This window comes from Chenopodium album, chromosome 13, assembly GCF_948465745.1.
Source record: "Chenopodium album chromosome 13, dcCheAlbu1.1, whole genome shotgun sequence".
NCBI classification, from domain to species: domain Eukaryota; kingdom Viridiplantae; phylum Streptophyta; class Magnoliopsida; order Caryophyllales; family Amaranthaceae; genus Chenopodium; species Chenopodium album.
Genome location: NC_137846.1, coordinates 7,566,226 through 7,580,642, shown reverse-complemented (window position 1 = coordinate 7,580,642; position 14,417 = coordinate 7,566,226). Strand labels below are relative to the sequence as shown.

Here is a 14,417-nt window from a genome sequence, read left to right as displayed (position 1 = left end):
TTTGAGTGGTGGTGGTGGTTTCGTGTTGTTGGTGTGGTGGTGGTTCAGAGGGAGGAGAGATAAAAAATGGTGATGTTGGTGGTGGATGTGGTTGCGAGGGAGGAGATAGAGTGTGGGTTAGGGTTTTAATTATGGATAAATTAATTTGGATTAAGAGTTAATTTGTTATTTATTGTAGTTAAGTAAAATTTAGTAAGGGTATAGTGTTAATTTTACACAAAAAAAAATTTACTAAAAAGGAAAACTTTTGGTTTGTTGCACATAATGTGCAGTTTTTGTTTTAGAAAATTGCTGCAAATTTTATGAAACGGAGGTAGTATAGACATTATTTACTCCAAAATAAATTTGGTTGGAAATTGCAAGGCTAGTAGGTTCTAGTCTTCATATTACCCTGATGAAGGCGATGATGTATCTTAAAATAACAATTGTCTACTCCGTACTAGAATTTCGATTTATATATATATATATATATATATATATATATATATATATATATATATATATATATATATATATATATATATATATATATATATATATATATAGGGATTTGCTAAAATGAGAAATAAGAAATGAGAAAAGAAATCTCCACCCTTAGATTTTAGTAACCACCAACGGCTCAGATTAGAACATTAAAAATTCACCCTTCTCTTTCATCCCCCTCCCACGTTTCTATTTCATATGTATGGCTGGTTTCCTTTCTTTCTTTCTCCTCTCTTTTCTTTTACCCTTATTTCTGTTTCCTTTAAACTTATCTTTTTTTTCATTTGCATTGGCTCTTAATTTATGCAAGCAACAACTCCCACCGACTGAAGACCAATTCAAGGTAAATTTTTCCCTTTTTTTCACAATTTTACTTTTAGGGGTTCCCAATTAAAGTTATTGGGGTTTCCAATTAAACGTTTCTTATTGCTTTTGATCAATCATAATTTTAGTTTCAGGGATCTGCAATTAAATAAAGTTTTTGATTTTTATTTTACAAATTCTACAATATTAGTTAATTATGGTTTTTAAAAATTGTTCTTTTTTACCCAAAATTTGTGTTTTTTGATTCATTTGTTACGAAACCTATGATACTCTTGGAAATGGTTAGTGGCCTAGTGCCTTGATATATTGGTTGTTGTGCTTACTGATTAGTGGAATAAGAAACATATTAGCTCCTTTTATGGTTTTTAAAAATTGTTCTTTTTTACCCAAAATTTGTGTTTTTTGATTCATTTGTTACGAAACCTATGATACTCTTGGAAATGGTTAGTGGCCTAGTGCCTTGATATATTGGTTGTTGTGCTTACTGATTAGTGGAATAAGAAACATATTAGCTCCATTTTTTGAGATCTAAATATATAATAGGCAGAGTTACTCTTGGTTGTATCATTTTTTTTTTTTTTTTTGCATTCATAAGTTGAATTTTCGGATATTATTAGATAACAAAAAATGATTTTGTGAAACCTATTAGCTCAAACGGTAGAGCATTGTGCATTTGCACAAGGTGGTGGGTTCGATTCCCTCATGGGTTATCAGTTAATCTTAATTTGTTGTTTCCTGAGTTATAGTTTTGGCATTATTGCATTAATCGTATACTGAAATCAATATAGCAATGGAGCATGTAAAAATGGAGCTGAACCAAATAGAAATGCAGATAATAATTATTCAAGATATATCTGTCATTCAATCCCAATTACAAAATCAATTACATGTCCATGTGAGACAAAAAATGGAATAGCTCTGCAAACATGCAATAGCCAAATTAAACCCAACACCGTCTAAAGTGCCTATATCTTGATAAGCATCACAAGCACCAACTTGTAAGGGCAAAAGGTAAAATTATAAAATAGTTTTACATAAAAAAAAATAAAAAAAATAATGCTAACATCATAAATAAGAAATTATATTGTTAATAAGGAATAACTAACCAAAGAAGAGAATCAAGCCTCTTTCATAGGGCAATTGCGACTATCATGTTGTGCATATTTCCCACATGATTTACAGAGTCTCTGTCGCTTTTGCTTATCTTCAATAGCCTTCTCTTTCCCACTTGGAATTCTCTTGCCACTTCCTTTAGTTATTGAATGCTTTGGTGGATGAATATCAATTTTCACTGGAATGGTAGACTCCACATATGCTTCCAAATCATTTGTCTTGTTATCTACACAAACATTGGTACTCTCGAGCAAAGATTTTTTTAAATCTATGATCCCATTCCTTAAAACACGAATTTTATCAATATCATAACCGACCAATTCTGCACAACCATGAAAATCTTTCCATAACTCAGATATTTCTATATTAGCAAGTTGAATTTGAGAACAACCTTCATCTACAACAGTATCCATATCAAATATAAGTGAGCAAGTTGCACTTTTAGTCCATCTGTGAACAATATAATATGATGGTATTGCATCAATTCCTCTGCCCTTGAAAACACAAAGAATATGACGACATGGAATGCCATCTTGTTCAAATAACTTACATGAGCAATGAGCCACATTGTCCAAAGTATTATAAGATACAATTCTTTGCTTTGGTTTCCAAGGATTATTGTCATGAACTTCAAATATTATACTTCCATTTTCCTCTTTGGTCTCCTTAACTCCACAATACATACAAGAACACCAAAATTCCTTTTGAAAGACATAAAAATTTGCATGAGTATAAATATCTCTTGCATGCTTTTCTATATTATGATTTGTCTTCAATATAGGAAGTGAATGTGATGTGTCATGATCAGATTTTTTTTGGTTATGCCTCTGCCTGTCAATAATACTTTCATATCGAACCCAAAATTCAACCAAATTGAGCCACTTATCTGTAAGACTACCAAATACTGAATTTTCACTTTCAGAAATAGAAGTTGTTCTAAATAAACCAGCCAAGAACAAGTCTTTGAAGTATGCAGGTATCCATGAATGTCGTATCTCGTACATAGAAGAGAACCACTCGTTTTTTGTGAGCTCAAACTCATTAACAACTTGTGTCCAACTATGCTCAAATTCCTCTGGAGTCTCTGATTGCCACACACATGATTTAAATTTATGTTGAAAATCCTCGTTACTATTAAGACTTCCACCTACCTTCTCAGAAACTTTTTTTAAAATATGCCACATGCAAAATCGATGAGAAGAGGTATCAAATATATTTTTTATTGCAGCTTTCATTGCTGGATCCTGATCAGTGATTATGCATCTAGGTTTATGACCACCCATTGCTTCTAAGAACTTCTCAAACAACCAAGTAAATGATTCAGTTTTCTCATCACATAAAAATGCAGCACCAAATGTATGTAATGCATTGTCGATGATAATTTCTTCCGGTAAATGGAGCAAATATCATTGAGTATTTATTTGTTCCATATGTCGTATCAAAAGAGACAATATCACCGAAAGTGGCATAATTTTTTCTCCCAATGCCATCAGCCCAGAAAAAATACTTTAACCGATGTTCATAATCTACCTCATATGCAAAATAATAAGAAGGATCAAGTTCTTTTTTTCTTTCAAAATTCTCTTTAAACATATGTGCATCATAATCACTGATCATAATTTTAAGTCCTGTTTGATAATTTTGAAGGTCTTTTTGCGTACATCCAACTTTATCATATCCTCCAACTTGATGTTTAATCAACTGATATGCTTTGGCAGGTCCTATATTGGCTCGACTACATGTGAATAAAACAGCCTTATGCATAGAATTAACCTTTCTTGCCGATCTCAAAAGGTGTCTCTTTGTAGGAGTTGCAAGTGCATGGGTATGGTGCTCAACAAACTCCTTAATCTCATATTTACCCTCTTCCGTTCGCTTGATTTTGATTTTGGCACCACACCCTTCTCTTGTTTCTTTCAGCCTTTTAGATTTACCCCCATTCATAGATTGATTTGTAGGTTGATTATAACCTTCTTTAGAACACAAAAAATATTTCCATATAACAAAACCAGTCTTCTTATCTTTCACCTCCGTCGAAGACCTAACGCTAAAACCAATATTATGTGCATACCGTTTGTAAAATTCTGCTCCTTCATCTAAGTTATTAAATATCATTCCTAGTGATGGCTTGACATTATCCATTGCCTTGATTGCCTTCATAAGGGGTAACAATAAACATGTATCGAATAAGTAAAAGATATTATAATTGATGATGTAATTAAAAAATACATTATTATAATTGATGATGTAATTAAAAAATACATTAATGGTGTGCTATTGTTAGATACTACAGAGTATGAAATTTTAAGCATATTTTATTAATGAAATAAAAATTGAATGTATGTACCTATTCTATATAAACACACAAAGACAATAATCAATCAAAGAAAACCCAAAAATCATGTACTATCTAGTTAACCACTTGATTTGATATTAATAAAAAAAAATGCAAACAAACGAACAAGAATCATTCAAGCCAACAATTATCAAGTCTAGGTATTATTAAAAAAAATAAAAAAAAAACCAAATAGCAGTCCATACCTCAATTGTGATTGAAATTGTTGGTCAAAGCAGCAAGATAATACTATTGTAAAGGTGCAATTTTTGTCGTTTTTGCCGATCACATAATTTTTTGGTCAATTGATCAATTAAAGGAGAATGAAGAGCTTATTGAAAAAAAAGGAACTGAAATGGAAACGTGGGAGGGGGATGAAAGAGAAGGGTGAATTTTTAATGTTTTAATCTGAGCCGTTGGTGGTTACTAAAATCTAAGGGTGGAGATTTCTTTTCTCATTTCTTATTTCTCATTCTAGCAAATCCCTATATATATATACACTCCGTGTCTTCGTATTTAAGTTAGGTCAAGTTCTCTCCAATTGAGATGAAACTTTTTAACAATGTATGTGTATTTTACTTTTTAATTTACAATAAAAATTCATTCTTTTTATCATCATTTATTATTGATTATCAAACAGACCAATAATTCTTTATTTTTGGCAATTGTCATTCATATTTATGTCAATTGAAAAAACTTTTTTATTTTTTGACAGGAAAAACTTTGTTAGGTCAATAGAATTGTTATATATTCTTTAACAAAAAATGGTCATATATAAAAGCTTTTCTTATCTTCAAAATCATTAGTGACATACTGTACATTGTATAATAGACTATTTAATTTTAATATTTTCTTAAAGAAATTCACATATCTTTATACAATAATAATAAATTATGTCTTTAAAAAAAATGAATGAATTATGATTTTATTAAATTGAATATTACGGAGTAAATTCAATAAAATTATGATTTCAACATAGGACAATATTCAGTATTCACAACTTGATAGAGTTATGAGAAAGAGAATGTTGGAAAACTTTGATTATATAATGTGATTCCATCATTCTATGAGTATATATAGTACATGAGTAAGAAATATAATTCGACTAGATACATCAATGTATTTGTCTAGATGCATTAGCTAAGAATAAGGGACATCTTTGACTATCAAATCTAAAGAGTAAATCAAGGATTACTATGAGTAACTATAAACAATCACAAAGTGTTATATGTGGCTAGCCACATGGTGTGGCCACTTCAAATAATCACATACAACACAATTAATGAATTAATTAAGTAATAGGGGGTTACGGTGATGAGCAAATAGGGTTACCTTAACGCGTATGTAGGTTACTTAAATGAGAAACAGGGGTTACTCTCTTAAATAAGTGGAATTATTCTTTCATTTTTTTAAAACAAAAGAACAGGGGATTAAACAAATGGAGTTGATTATTTCTAAATTACTTGAATTCACTCGTATAATGAATTTTGCCAATACATAGGACCTATTCTGATTGACTGAACTGAGCTGAAATGAGATGAACTGAACTGAAATGAAATGAACTGAACTGAATATTTTATGAAAAAAAAAATTAAGAAATAAACTGAACTGAACTGAAAATAATCTAAAGATAACATGCCCATAGTCAAGATCAAGAAAAAAGGCGAGTCAAGTGATTGATTGAATCGGAAGCATAAAAACTGGTCCAAGTAAATAAGTAATCGATCATTTTATTTGTTTAACCACTCAATTCTTATTCAAGGGATATGAGTGTATGACATGTAAAGTAATGTAACCCAGCTAGCAAATTGGTGTGGACGTAATTGGATTATGTCCATTGTCCTCCATGTCAAACGACTTGCTAATTTATATGGTTTAATTCATTTTATAGAATCAATTTGTGTAAAAAAGAAAAATAGTGAGTCATCAATAACTCTTTACGTTGAATTTGAAACAAATTTATGGAAAACCTAAGCTACAATACGCCAACAAAGTCTTTGCCTATAATTGTTCTAGCAAGTAGAAATAAATGACAAGGGTCTAAATTTTTTTTTTTTTTTTTTTTTGAATTGGATTTGTTTTAAAGTGTTAAGATTTACTAAAAAATACATTTAATCAAACTAGGGCAGTTAATGCACGTGCCATATCTAGCCATATTCGAAATTTCTTTTGATTTGACCTTAAATCATGAATTTAGTTGTTGATATAATGATATGTAACAACTATGTTTAGGGGTTTGATTGTCCAAAACAACGTTCTTAAAAAAAAACACCATGGCTATTAGCATTTATGATAGAAAATAAGTAAATAAATATTTTTGAGGACGTAATTATCCAAATACTTTTCATTAATGAGGGTACATATGTAAATACACTTTTTGAGGGATAAATTTGGCATTACACTATTCATAAGAGTAGTTTTATACTTTTTATAAGGTAGGGATACAAACTTTGTTTAAACCGGAACCTTGACAAGAGATTCAAACTTGAATTCGAATTTTGTTTTAGCGAATTAAAGTTGGTAGGCTTCATTTGAGTCAAATTGGCATAAGAAAATTACACATATTTGAACCCAGAAGTGGACAACACAATCAAACAGTATATAATGTACAACAATTTCATTAACTTTCATTGCATCAAATCTTTGATCCAAGAAGACATATATATGTGATATATGTACTACAAGTATATAGTTTATATACCTTACTCGATTTTCGTCTTTGGTAGAACTAACAAAATCAAACCTTAGCTTAGGGTCATTTGAATCAAACACCCATATACACAATGTAACACAACAAAAGACAATCACCATCAATTTGGGCCATTTGGCAGGACTGCATATACTTGAACCCATCACCACCAAAATCATGCATCAGGTAACTGAAATAGTTGCCATTTTTGCACTGCAAAATCAAATAAAAAAGAAGCCTTTTTCTCAACTCCTTCACCCTCCCTCTTCTAACTACTAAAAAAAATTATATGGAGGATGACAAGCCATCATCACATAATATATGCATAGCATAATTAGCTAGTTACTCATCACTTTGCATTCCCTGATTTTCGCTTCACATACACCGCCTGTCTTCCATTCTTGATTGCCGGTGTATTCACCCCATTCGATAATCTTCTCATGGGTGGCATAGGTATCAAACTCCTAATCATAGCAAAAAGACATTATATTAGATTTGCAAACGCGAAACTGTATTAACTTTTCTAAGGACTGCATCAATGAAAATTGTTACAAATGAAAGTATATAACAATGAGAAACTGTCAAGATACCTCTTTTCCGGGCTCTTAGATGCCTTTATTGGGGTAGGTTTCTTGATTTTTGATCCTATAACATTAGGCAAGCTTGCTGTTCTTGGAAGAAGAACTTGAAAGTCTTGCTCAGAAGAGTCACTGGTTGCTATCTCAAGCTCATCAATGCTGTCAGGAGTAAGCAAGTCACATATACTAAGTTGTGAGTCGTTATCTTGGCAATCCTTTTTGTCAGTTACCAAGATATCGAAAGGTTGCTTCAAAGTGTTGCTATCATCAGGATGACAGTTCTCAGAAGGCTTCATGTTTTCATCCACTAAGTTTTCTACTACAGACCTACTTCTATCTACTTTACTTTGCTTCATCATCACCTTTTCCATCCAATCTCCTGCAGTCAAATTCTTCTGTCCTGCTTTGTTAACAATAAGGGGTGGCCAGATAGAGTTATTTGATAAGAGATCATTTGGATCCAAGCTTCTCCTTCGTGGCTTCGATGAGTTGTTTTTCACCTTTAAACCACAAATTTTAATTAATCAGCTGTAATTCCTTATCAAAGAATCATTTTATGATAAACAATGCTATTGATTTATGTTAAAATCTGTTATATAGGTTAACAAAGTTGCTGATACAATGTTATTTTTGCAGCCTTGTTGGTGTGCAGAAAAAAGTAACCTACCTTGGTGTTACTGACATCCTGCACTAGACTCTTTCGACCACCTAAAAGGTCTCTGGATCGAGAGGATGGACGAGTAGGTGAAGAAGCAGTAGACCTTACATTTGTTGTTTCTGGAGTGCTTGTTACTGAACGAGTAAGATGCTCCATTTCTTCTTCCTTCCTGGCTAAAGCTGCTTTGAGATTGGAAACCTTACACAAAATAATAGAATGCTTCAACTGTTAATTCAGAGATTGCAAGTTAACTGGAAGAAAATCAAGAGGACAAGGGAACTGTAAAAACCTGCTCTTTTAAGTCTTTTGTATCTGCAGTTTCTTTGTTTGCTCGAGCAGCACCGAGCTCCACGGTTGATACACGCTCAGCAAACTTAAGTGTACTGATCGTCTCTGAAAGGGCGTCTGCCTCTGGACTTATGTGAACAAACATCAATGTTTTCGCTTGTCCTCCTGTTGAAATAAAAATACAGGACTTCACATTTAACAGAAAAAAATGAAACAGGAGAATAAGCCTCTTTAAGTAGTGAACCCCACAAGGGTAGGTTCATTTCACCTGAAACCATGATTTGAATTTATGGAAACTTAATAGCTAACCAAAACTTAATTTGTATGAAATCAAGTTTCATTTGAACTTATTGAAAATTAGCGGTACTTAGTTTTTTTTATACTTATAAGGTAAAGAGAACGAAACAAATTTACCTAGGGAGTCCTGGAGCAATTGCGTGAGTTTACTGTTTCTGTAAGGAACATGTGCATTCTTCGTAGAAAGTGAAGCAATTACATCTCCTAACGCAGCAAGGGACTTGTTGATATGCTGTGCTTCCTTCAATCGATCCCCTGTCACCTCTGATTTGTCAACCCTTTCACTTCCAGCGAGGTCAACAAGATGCATACAACCTCGTAGAGCAGCTCCTGAAGCCAAGTCTTTCCCTTGGACATGAACTGTCATGCAACTGAAAACATACAATTTTAAGAGTTGTTTGAAATTGTAATGTTAATTTTTGAGTATGAATATGTAATAGCAAGTTTACCTGTGAGAGCGACTGCTTCGGTCATTCATAGCTGTTGAGCTCACTGCGCGATTCTTATGACCAAGATTCATCAAACTGATTACATCAGCTGTTGTTGAGACTGGTAACCTACTTGCATCTAGTACATTTATCCCATTCTGAGAGCTGTTACGAATCTCTAACGTAACTAAAGCATTAAGGAATAACATAGATGTGTAATGGCAGTAGACATTTGGCAAATGAAAAATCATAAAATCCTCGTAAATTGAAAAGAGAAAACAAGACGTAAAAGAAGACAAGGAAAGGATATTTCTTGTTTGATCCGTCAGTAGCTAGAAGATCTCTGACTTGCTCATTATATATCTCCATCATCTGAACAGAAACCTCGTAAGTGAAAGTGGCTTTTCTTTCTTCTGCTAGACAGAACAAATCATTCAAAGCTCGGTAGTTCACCCCATATGTTTCTTCTGTGAGATTGTCTGGTCCACTCTATATAATAGCAGAAGTTTAGTATTAGTAAGACTATAATGTACAGAAAACCATCAGTTGAATGGTTGAATCAATTTAGCATTCACCATTGTGTAAGTCTTTCCAGATCCTGTTTGCCCATAAGCAAAGATGCAGACATTGTAACCATCAAGACAAGACCGAATAAGAGGTTGCATGTCCGTATACACCTCAGCTGCAGTAAGATGTAAGAATATGATGCTGAGATCAATTCCAAAATGTTTAGGATATAACCAGAATTCCAGAAATATCAAATGGTAATGCAACTAACCTTGTGTTGATTCGGGTCCAAAAACCTTGTTAAAATTGAAGGATTTCTTTCCGTCTTTACAATATTTTGCTGGGTTCATAAGAGTAATGTTCCCTTCTTCAATGTGATCCACAGTGGTAAAACCATTAGCTTGGCCAGGAAGGAATGGACGCACTCGACAATACACCCTAATGTTCCCTATGGTTCAAAGGGAAAAAAAGTTTCTCTTAATTAGAACTAATTAGAAATAGGGAGATCAGGCTAGACTTTTTTCCCGTGTCCATCATACCTTTCAGATCTTGCACTAGGTTGTACAGCTTGCGGTTTTCTTGAAGAACTCTCTGATATCCTGAGGCAGCATGAGTAAGACTATGGAGGTGCTTACCTATCAAAACAATTTGTTAGGATACAAAGATAATGTTCATAGGGAGTCAATTAGTTACTTAACAATTAACACGTTCATCACACGAAAATATCAGTAATTATACCTAGATTGCTGAACTCTTCATGATATCTCATTTGCAATAACCTCATGCTTTCTTTTGTAGTGTGGACAGTTCGTTTTAAATCCTGAAAAAAAAAAAAAAAAAAAAAAAAAAAAAAAAAAAAAAAAAAAACAGCTACAATGATTAAAGCATGTAATTTTTTTTAAAAGCAAAGGACTTCAATGAAACATATTGCTTTCAGTTACCTGGATATTACTCTCCTGCCTCTCAAAATGTTCATCATGCTTCCTGAAGTTGCTTTTAGGTGCTGCACATGGGACACAACTCCGAATATCTTCACTTTCATTAACTTGCTCTGGCTCATTAATGTTGTTGGTGGCATTATCATCATTCTTTAAAATATTCATATATGTATGAGGAAATTTTCAACAACTCAAGATCATAGTCATCAAACTGTATTCCAATTCATAGTTTACCTGTGTTTCTTTCTTAGGGGACTCAGCAGGAGATGTGTTTTGTCTTGAAATTGACATTGCTTCTGGAGCGGCCTTCTCCTGCGAAGTTGTAAAACTTAATTGTGGTCTTAATTTCTCTAGTTTTATACAACTAGACATTTAAGTAAACCGAATTTTAACAAAATGAGACAGTTCTACCAAATGATGTGATCATATAACCAAAATGCTGATTGTACTATATATATAGTAGGTCACCATTCAAAAGAATAAGATTTCAAGGGAAGGAGAGGCTTTGCAATAACACTACTCTTAGTCTAGTACACTGCAGCAGACAGCTATGAGCTACTTACAGATTCAGCTTGACTTGTTAAGCGACATTCAAACTCTTCCATGACTTTGCTGAGCATAGATTCAACAATCTGAAAATCAGTAGGAGATCAAATAATTACAAAAAACAGGAGTTTGATGCAATCACAAGACTAGCAGGAGTGTGAAATCAGTAAAGAACATAAGTCGAATGTTTGAAATCTTGATCTCTATCAAACACTGATTTTGAGAATATTTAGGTTGTTCATCATTAGTCCCATCAAAATGCTTCAATTAGCTCAAAGAAAACTTACATTTGGGATTTCTTCTTGCTTCTTATCAATTAGAAGTGCACGAATCATCATATTTAAGGAACGATTGTTACTCTGCAGATAAAAATTAAATGTTATTTATATTTGCTTCTTCCTTCGGAATAAAATACCAAACAAACAATCATATGCAAGCACTAACCGTGTCACTTAAATCTACACCAAGATCACTACACTGTTCGGTGTCTAGAGACTTCTCACTTATTGATGAAGTCCTCGAAATTGAATTCATGAAGGGTTCTGAATTCTTTCTAACAACAGTTTTGCCAGTAGAGCTGGTAGAACTGGGTGTTTTGAAATTTCCTGAGTATTTCCAAGTTCCGTTACCTCCTGCAATCTTCCACTCGCTAAAAGATTTTAAAGCAAGAACACAACTCACAATCCTTCCTGTTTTACCACCCTAGCCATTATAGTTGTAAACCAAAAGTACATATTAGTACACTAGCAAGCAAAATTTACATCTTAAAAGGCACACATCATCTATAATCAAATTCTATGTCTGTCAGTCTCTATTCATAAGAGCTTAAGAGGGGGCAAATTCTATGTGTCATTTTGACTTTATTACATAAGACTTAATATTGAGAAGTGTGGTTTATTTCAATCCCAAGTATGATTGAGAGACTAACCTGTTCTAAATCAGATGCCTCAAAAGTAGGAAGTCCCAACTCTTCTACAGCAACTAGGAAGTTTCTCACATTTTCAAAGTATTGGTAGGCCATTAAAGCCGCGCCATCAGGGATGATCACGGTATCATTTGGAGCTTCTACCACCTAGAAACACCAGAAAACATGTAATGTGTGCATGTAACATAAACATAACATACAAATAATACAGAATTAATATCTAATATAACAAAGAATTAGTGAATGCTAAATACCTTTGGAACAACACCAGGTTGAACCCTGTTGATAGCTGTACAAAGGACTATCCCACTCCTCAACCCAAGTCTAAAATCTTCTTCAGATGGCTCAGCAGGCAAATCTTTTGAACATACAACCCCCACTATCTTCCTTAGCCACCTCGCCGCCTCATATCGTCTCGATGCTACAAAATTAGCTCCCCTTATGAGTCTTAAACATCATCCTTAATCACAATATTACAAAGAAGGTCCATTTTAAAATCCAACATCAACCCCCCAGCAAAATAATAAAAATTAATAATAAAAGAAATAAAATAAAATTGATCAAAATTGGATATGCATATGCATATTAATCCAAATTCATCTAACTAGTGATTGTCTCTCATTTAACAGGCATTATGTGAGAATCCCAGCAATAATTCAATAGTTTTAGTATCCTTCACAATAATCAATCATAAAATTCAACCTACATTATTATCAATCATAATATATGATGCTAATAAACCCAAACAATATGAATATATGTAATCAAGAACGAGGAATAAAATCATACAAGCTTCCTCTGCTTTTCTTGAAGCGAAATCGATGTCGCTCAATCGAGTTCCATGCTGTCTAAGGACATCTTCAACAACAGAAACCACCGAAAATGGCAACATTCCCTCTGATTCCATGGACACCATCAGGCAAAAAACCAGGAAATATGATCGTTAAAGAGCAAAGACCAAAAAAAAATTGAAATTTTGCAGGTTTTTCAGAATCCAAGAATTTTAATTGATTTCTGAACTTTATTGATGATCATTTCAAAAATTGAAACAAACCCAGATAAATTCTTCAAGAAATAAAGAAACCCTTTTAATAGAATCAATTAAAATTTTGAAGACTTCAATGAGAGAGACAGCGGAAATGGAGGAGAAGATATAAGAAGGGGAAAAAATAAGGAGATGATGTTGATTATTTTAAAAAATTATTTCCCCCCTTAGTTTTTATTGTTTAAAAATTCAATATTTTTTTATTTTAATATTTTGCTAAAACATTAATATTCGCCATTGTTGAACGTTCTTACTACTACTTTTTTCTTCAATTTTTTGTTTATTTTTTTTTTCTCTCTCTGAAGTTGTTGGTAATATCCCACAAAAAGCTGCTTCCGAACCTCTCGCTTCGGCACCTGAAGTTTTGTGTTCTTTTTTGGATGTTTTTATAGGAATATTTTACAGAAAAGGGCTATTTTTAACTTTTTTGACAACATTATTTTTTTCATTTTCATTTTTAGCCTTGAAGTTGTCTTGGATTTTAGTCATTTTACTTAGGGCCTGTTCATATTTACTGAATTGAGCTGAACTGAACTGAACTGATTGGAGCTGAACTGAACTGAACTGAAATTAAGTAAATGTGAACAGGCCCTTAACCATGTAAATAGTGACATAGATCTTTGATTCTTTGGTGATATTTTGTGCAATTTTTGTATGATTCAAATGATGATTTTTTTTTTATAGAATCTTTAGTGATATGATGCTTAATATATCATGATTTAATAATGGGAGTTTCAATTAGATCTCCAATGATATTTGCGCGTAATTTTTTCTGATTTGATAGCGGGAAATTTTGTTGGATTCTCAAAGATATTTTACTTTTTAAAAATTCTAAACCTTAGATGTTTTTTTTTTTTTTAATACGTAATGACATATCTCGAATTTTTACAAATTTTGTGTTTTTTTATTAATAAAGTAGGGATTTCGATTTGATTATTTTAAACTTTTAGCAATTATTATAATTATTATAATATTTTATTTAAAGATGAAACTTTTAAGACCATAGAGAGAGCTACATAAATGTGTTTTAAAGCCCAAAACAATGTTTAGCCAAAAATAATAATAATAATAATAATAATAATAATAATAATAATAATAATAATAATAATAATAATAATAATAATTGGACAAAAATAGAGTTTGATGCTCATGGTTAAAAATCAAGTTAATGAAATGCACCTTTAAAATATGACTATTGGATAAAATTATAGAAAAATTGACGGGAATAATCCCAACTTTGCTCGATTCGCCCAAAATAATCCC

The 14,417-nt window shown here is 32.4% G+C and overlaps 3 protein-coding genes across 3 annotated transcripts; all 3 read right to left on the bottom strand.

Moving 5' to 3' along the window:
* Positions 1–1,925: 1,925 nt before the first annotated feature.
* On the bottom strand, positions 1,926–3,203 carry LOC145575129 (protein FAR1-RELATED SEQUENCE 5-like). The gene has a single exon (XM_081633042.1). It carries the CDS (start codon positions 3,201–3,203, stop codon positions 1,926–1,928), a length of 1,278 nt encoding a protein of 425 aa, XP_081489168.1.
* A 49-nt stretch (positions 3,204–3,252) lies between these two features.
* LOC145575128 (protein FAR1-RELATED SEQUENCE 5-like) lies at positions 3,253–4,062 on the bottom strand. Its single transcript, XM_081633041.1, has one exon. The coding sequence runs from the start codon at positions 4,060–4,062 to the stop codon at positions 3,253–3,255; it is 810 nt and encodes a 269-aa protein (XP_081489167.1).
* Positions 4,063–6,960: 2,898 nt separating this feature from the next.
* On the bottom strand, positions 6,961–13,016 carry LOC145575127 (kinesin-like protein KIN-14G). Its single transcript, XM_081633040.1, has 19 exons — positions 12,899–13,016; positions 12,364–12,530; positions 12,113–12,256; positions 11,629–11,886; positions 11,472–11,543; positions 11,202–11,270; positions 10,873–10,950; positions 10,642–10,788; positions 10,439–10,520; positions 10,240–10,335; positions 9,972–10,148; positions 9,769–9,875; positions 9,504–9,682; positions 9,215–9,376; positions 8,883–9,136; positions 8,470–8,633; positions 8,190–8,378; positions 7,535–8,022; positions 6,961–7,408 (listed from the first exon to the last, which is right to left on the bottom strand). Exons 1-19 carry the CDS (start codon positions 13,014–13,016, stop codon positions 7,294–7,296), a joined length of 3,066 nt encoding a protein of 1,021 aa, XP_081489166.1. The 3' UTR covers positions 6,961–7,293.
* Positions 13,017–14,417: the final 1,401 nt, after the last annotated feature.

Bases quoted from the DNA above. Each gene is read 5' to 3' on its own strand.
- LOC145575129 (XM_081633042.1), bottom strand. From the start codon at position 3,203: ATGGGTGGTCATAAACCTAGATGCATAATCACTGATCAGGATCCAGCA.
- LOC145575128 (XM_081633041.1), bottom strand. From the start codon at position 4,062: ATGGATAATGTCAAGCCATCACTAGGAATGATATTTAATAACTTAGAT.
- LOC145575127 (XM_081633040.1), bottom strand. From the start codon at position 13,016: ATGGAATCAGAGGGAATGTTGCCATTTTCGGTGGTTTCTGTTGTTGAA. The intron at 9,683-9,768 runs GTGAATGCTAAA...GCTATTATATAG, and splicing joins CTGGAAAGACTTACACAATG to AGTGGACCAGACAATCTCAC. The intron at 9,137-9,214 runs GTAAACTTGCTA...GTATGTTTTCAG, and splicing joins CGAAGCAGTCGCTCTCACAG to TTGCATGACAGTTCATGTCC.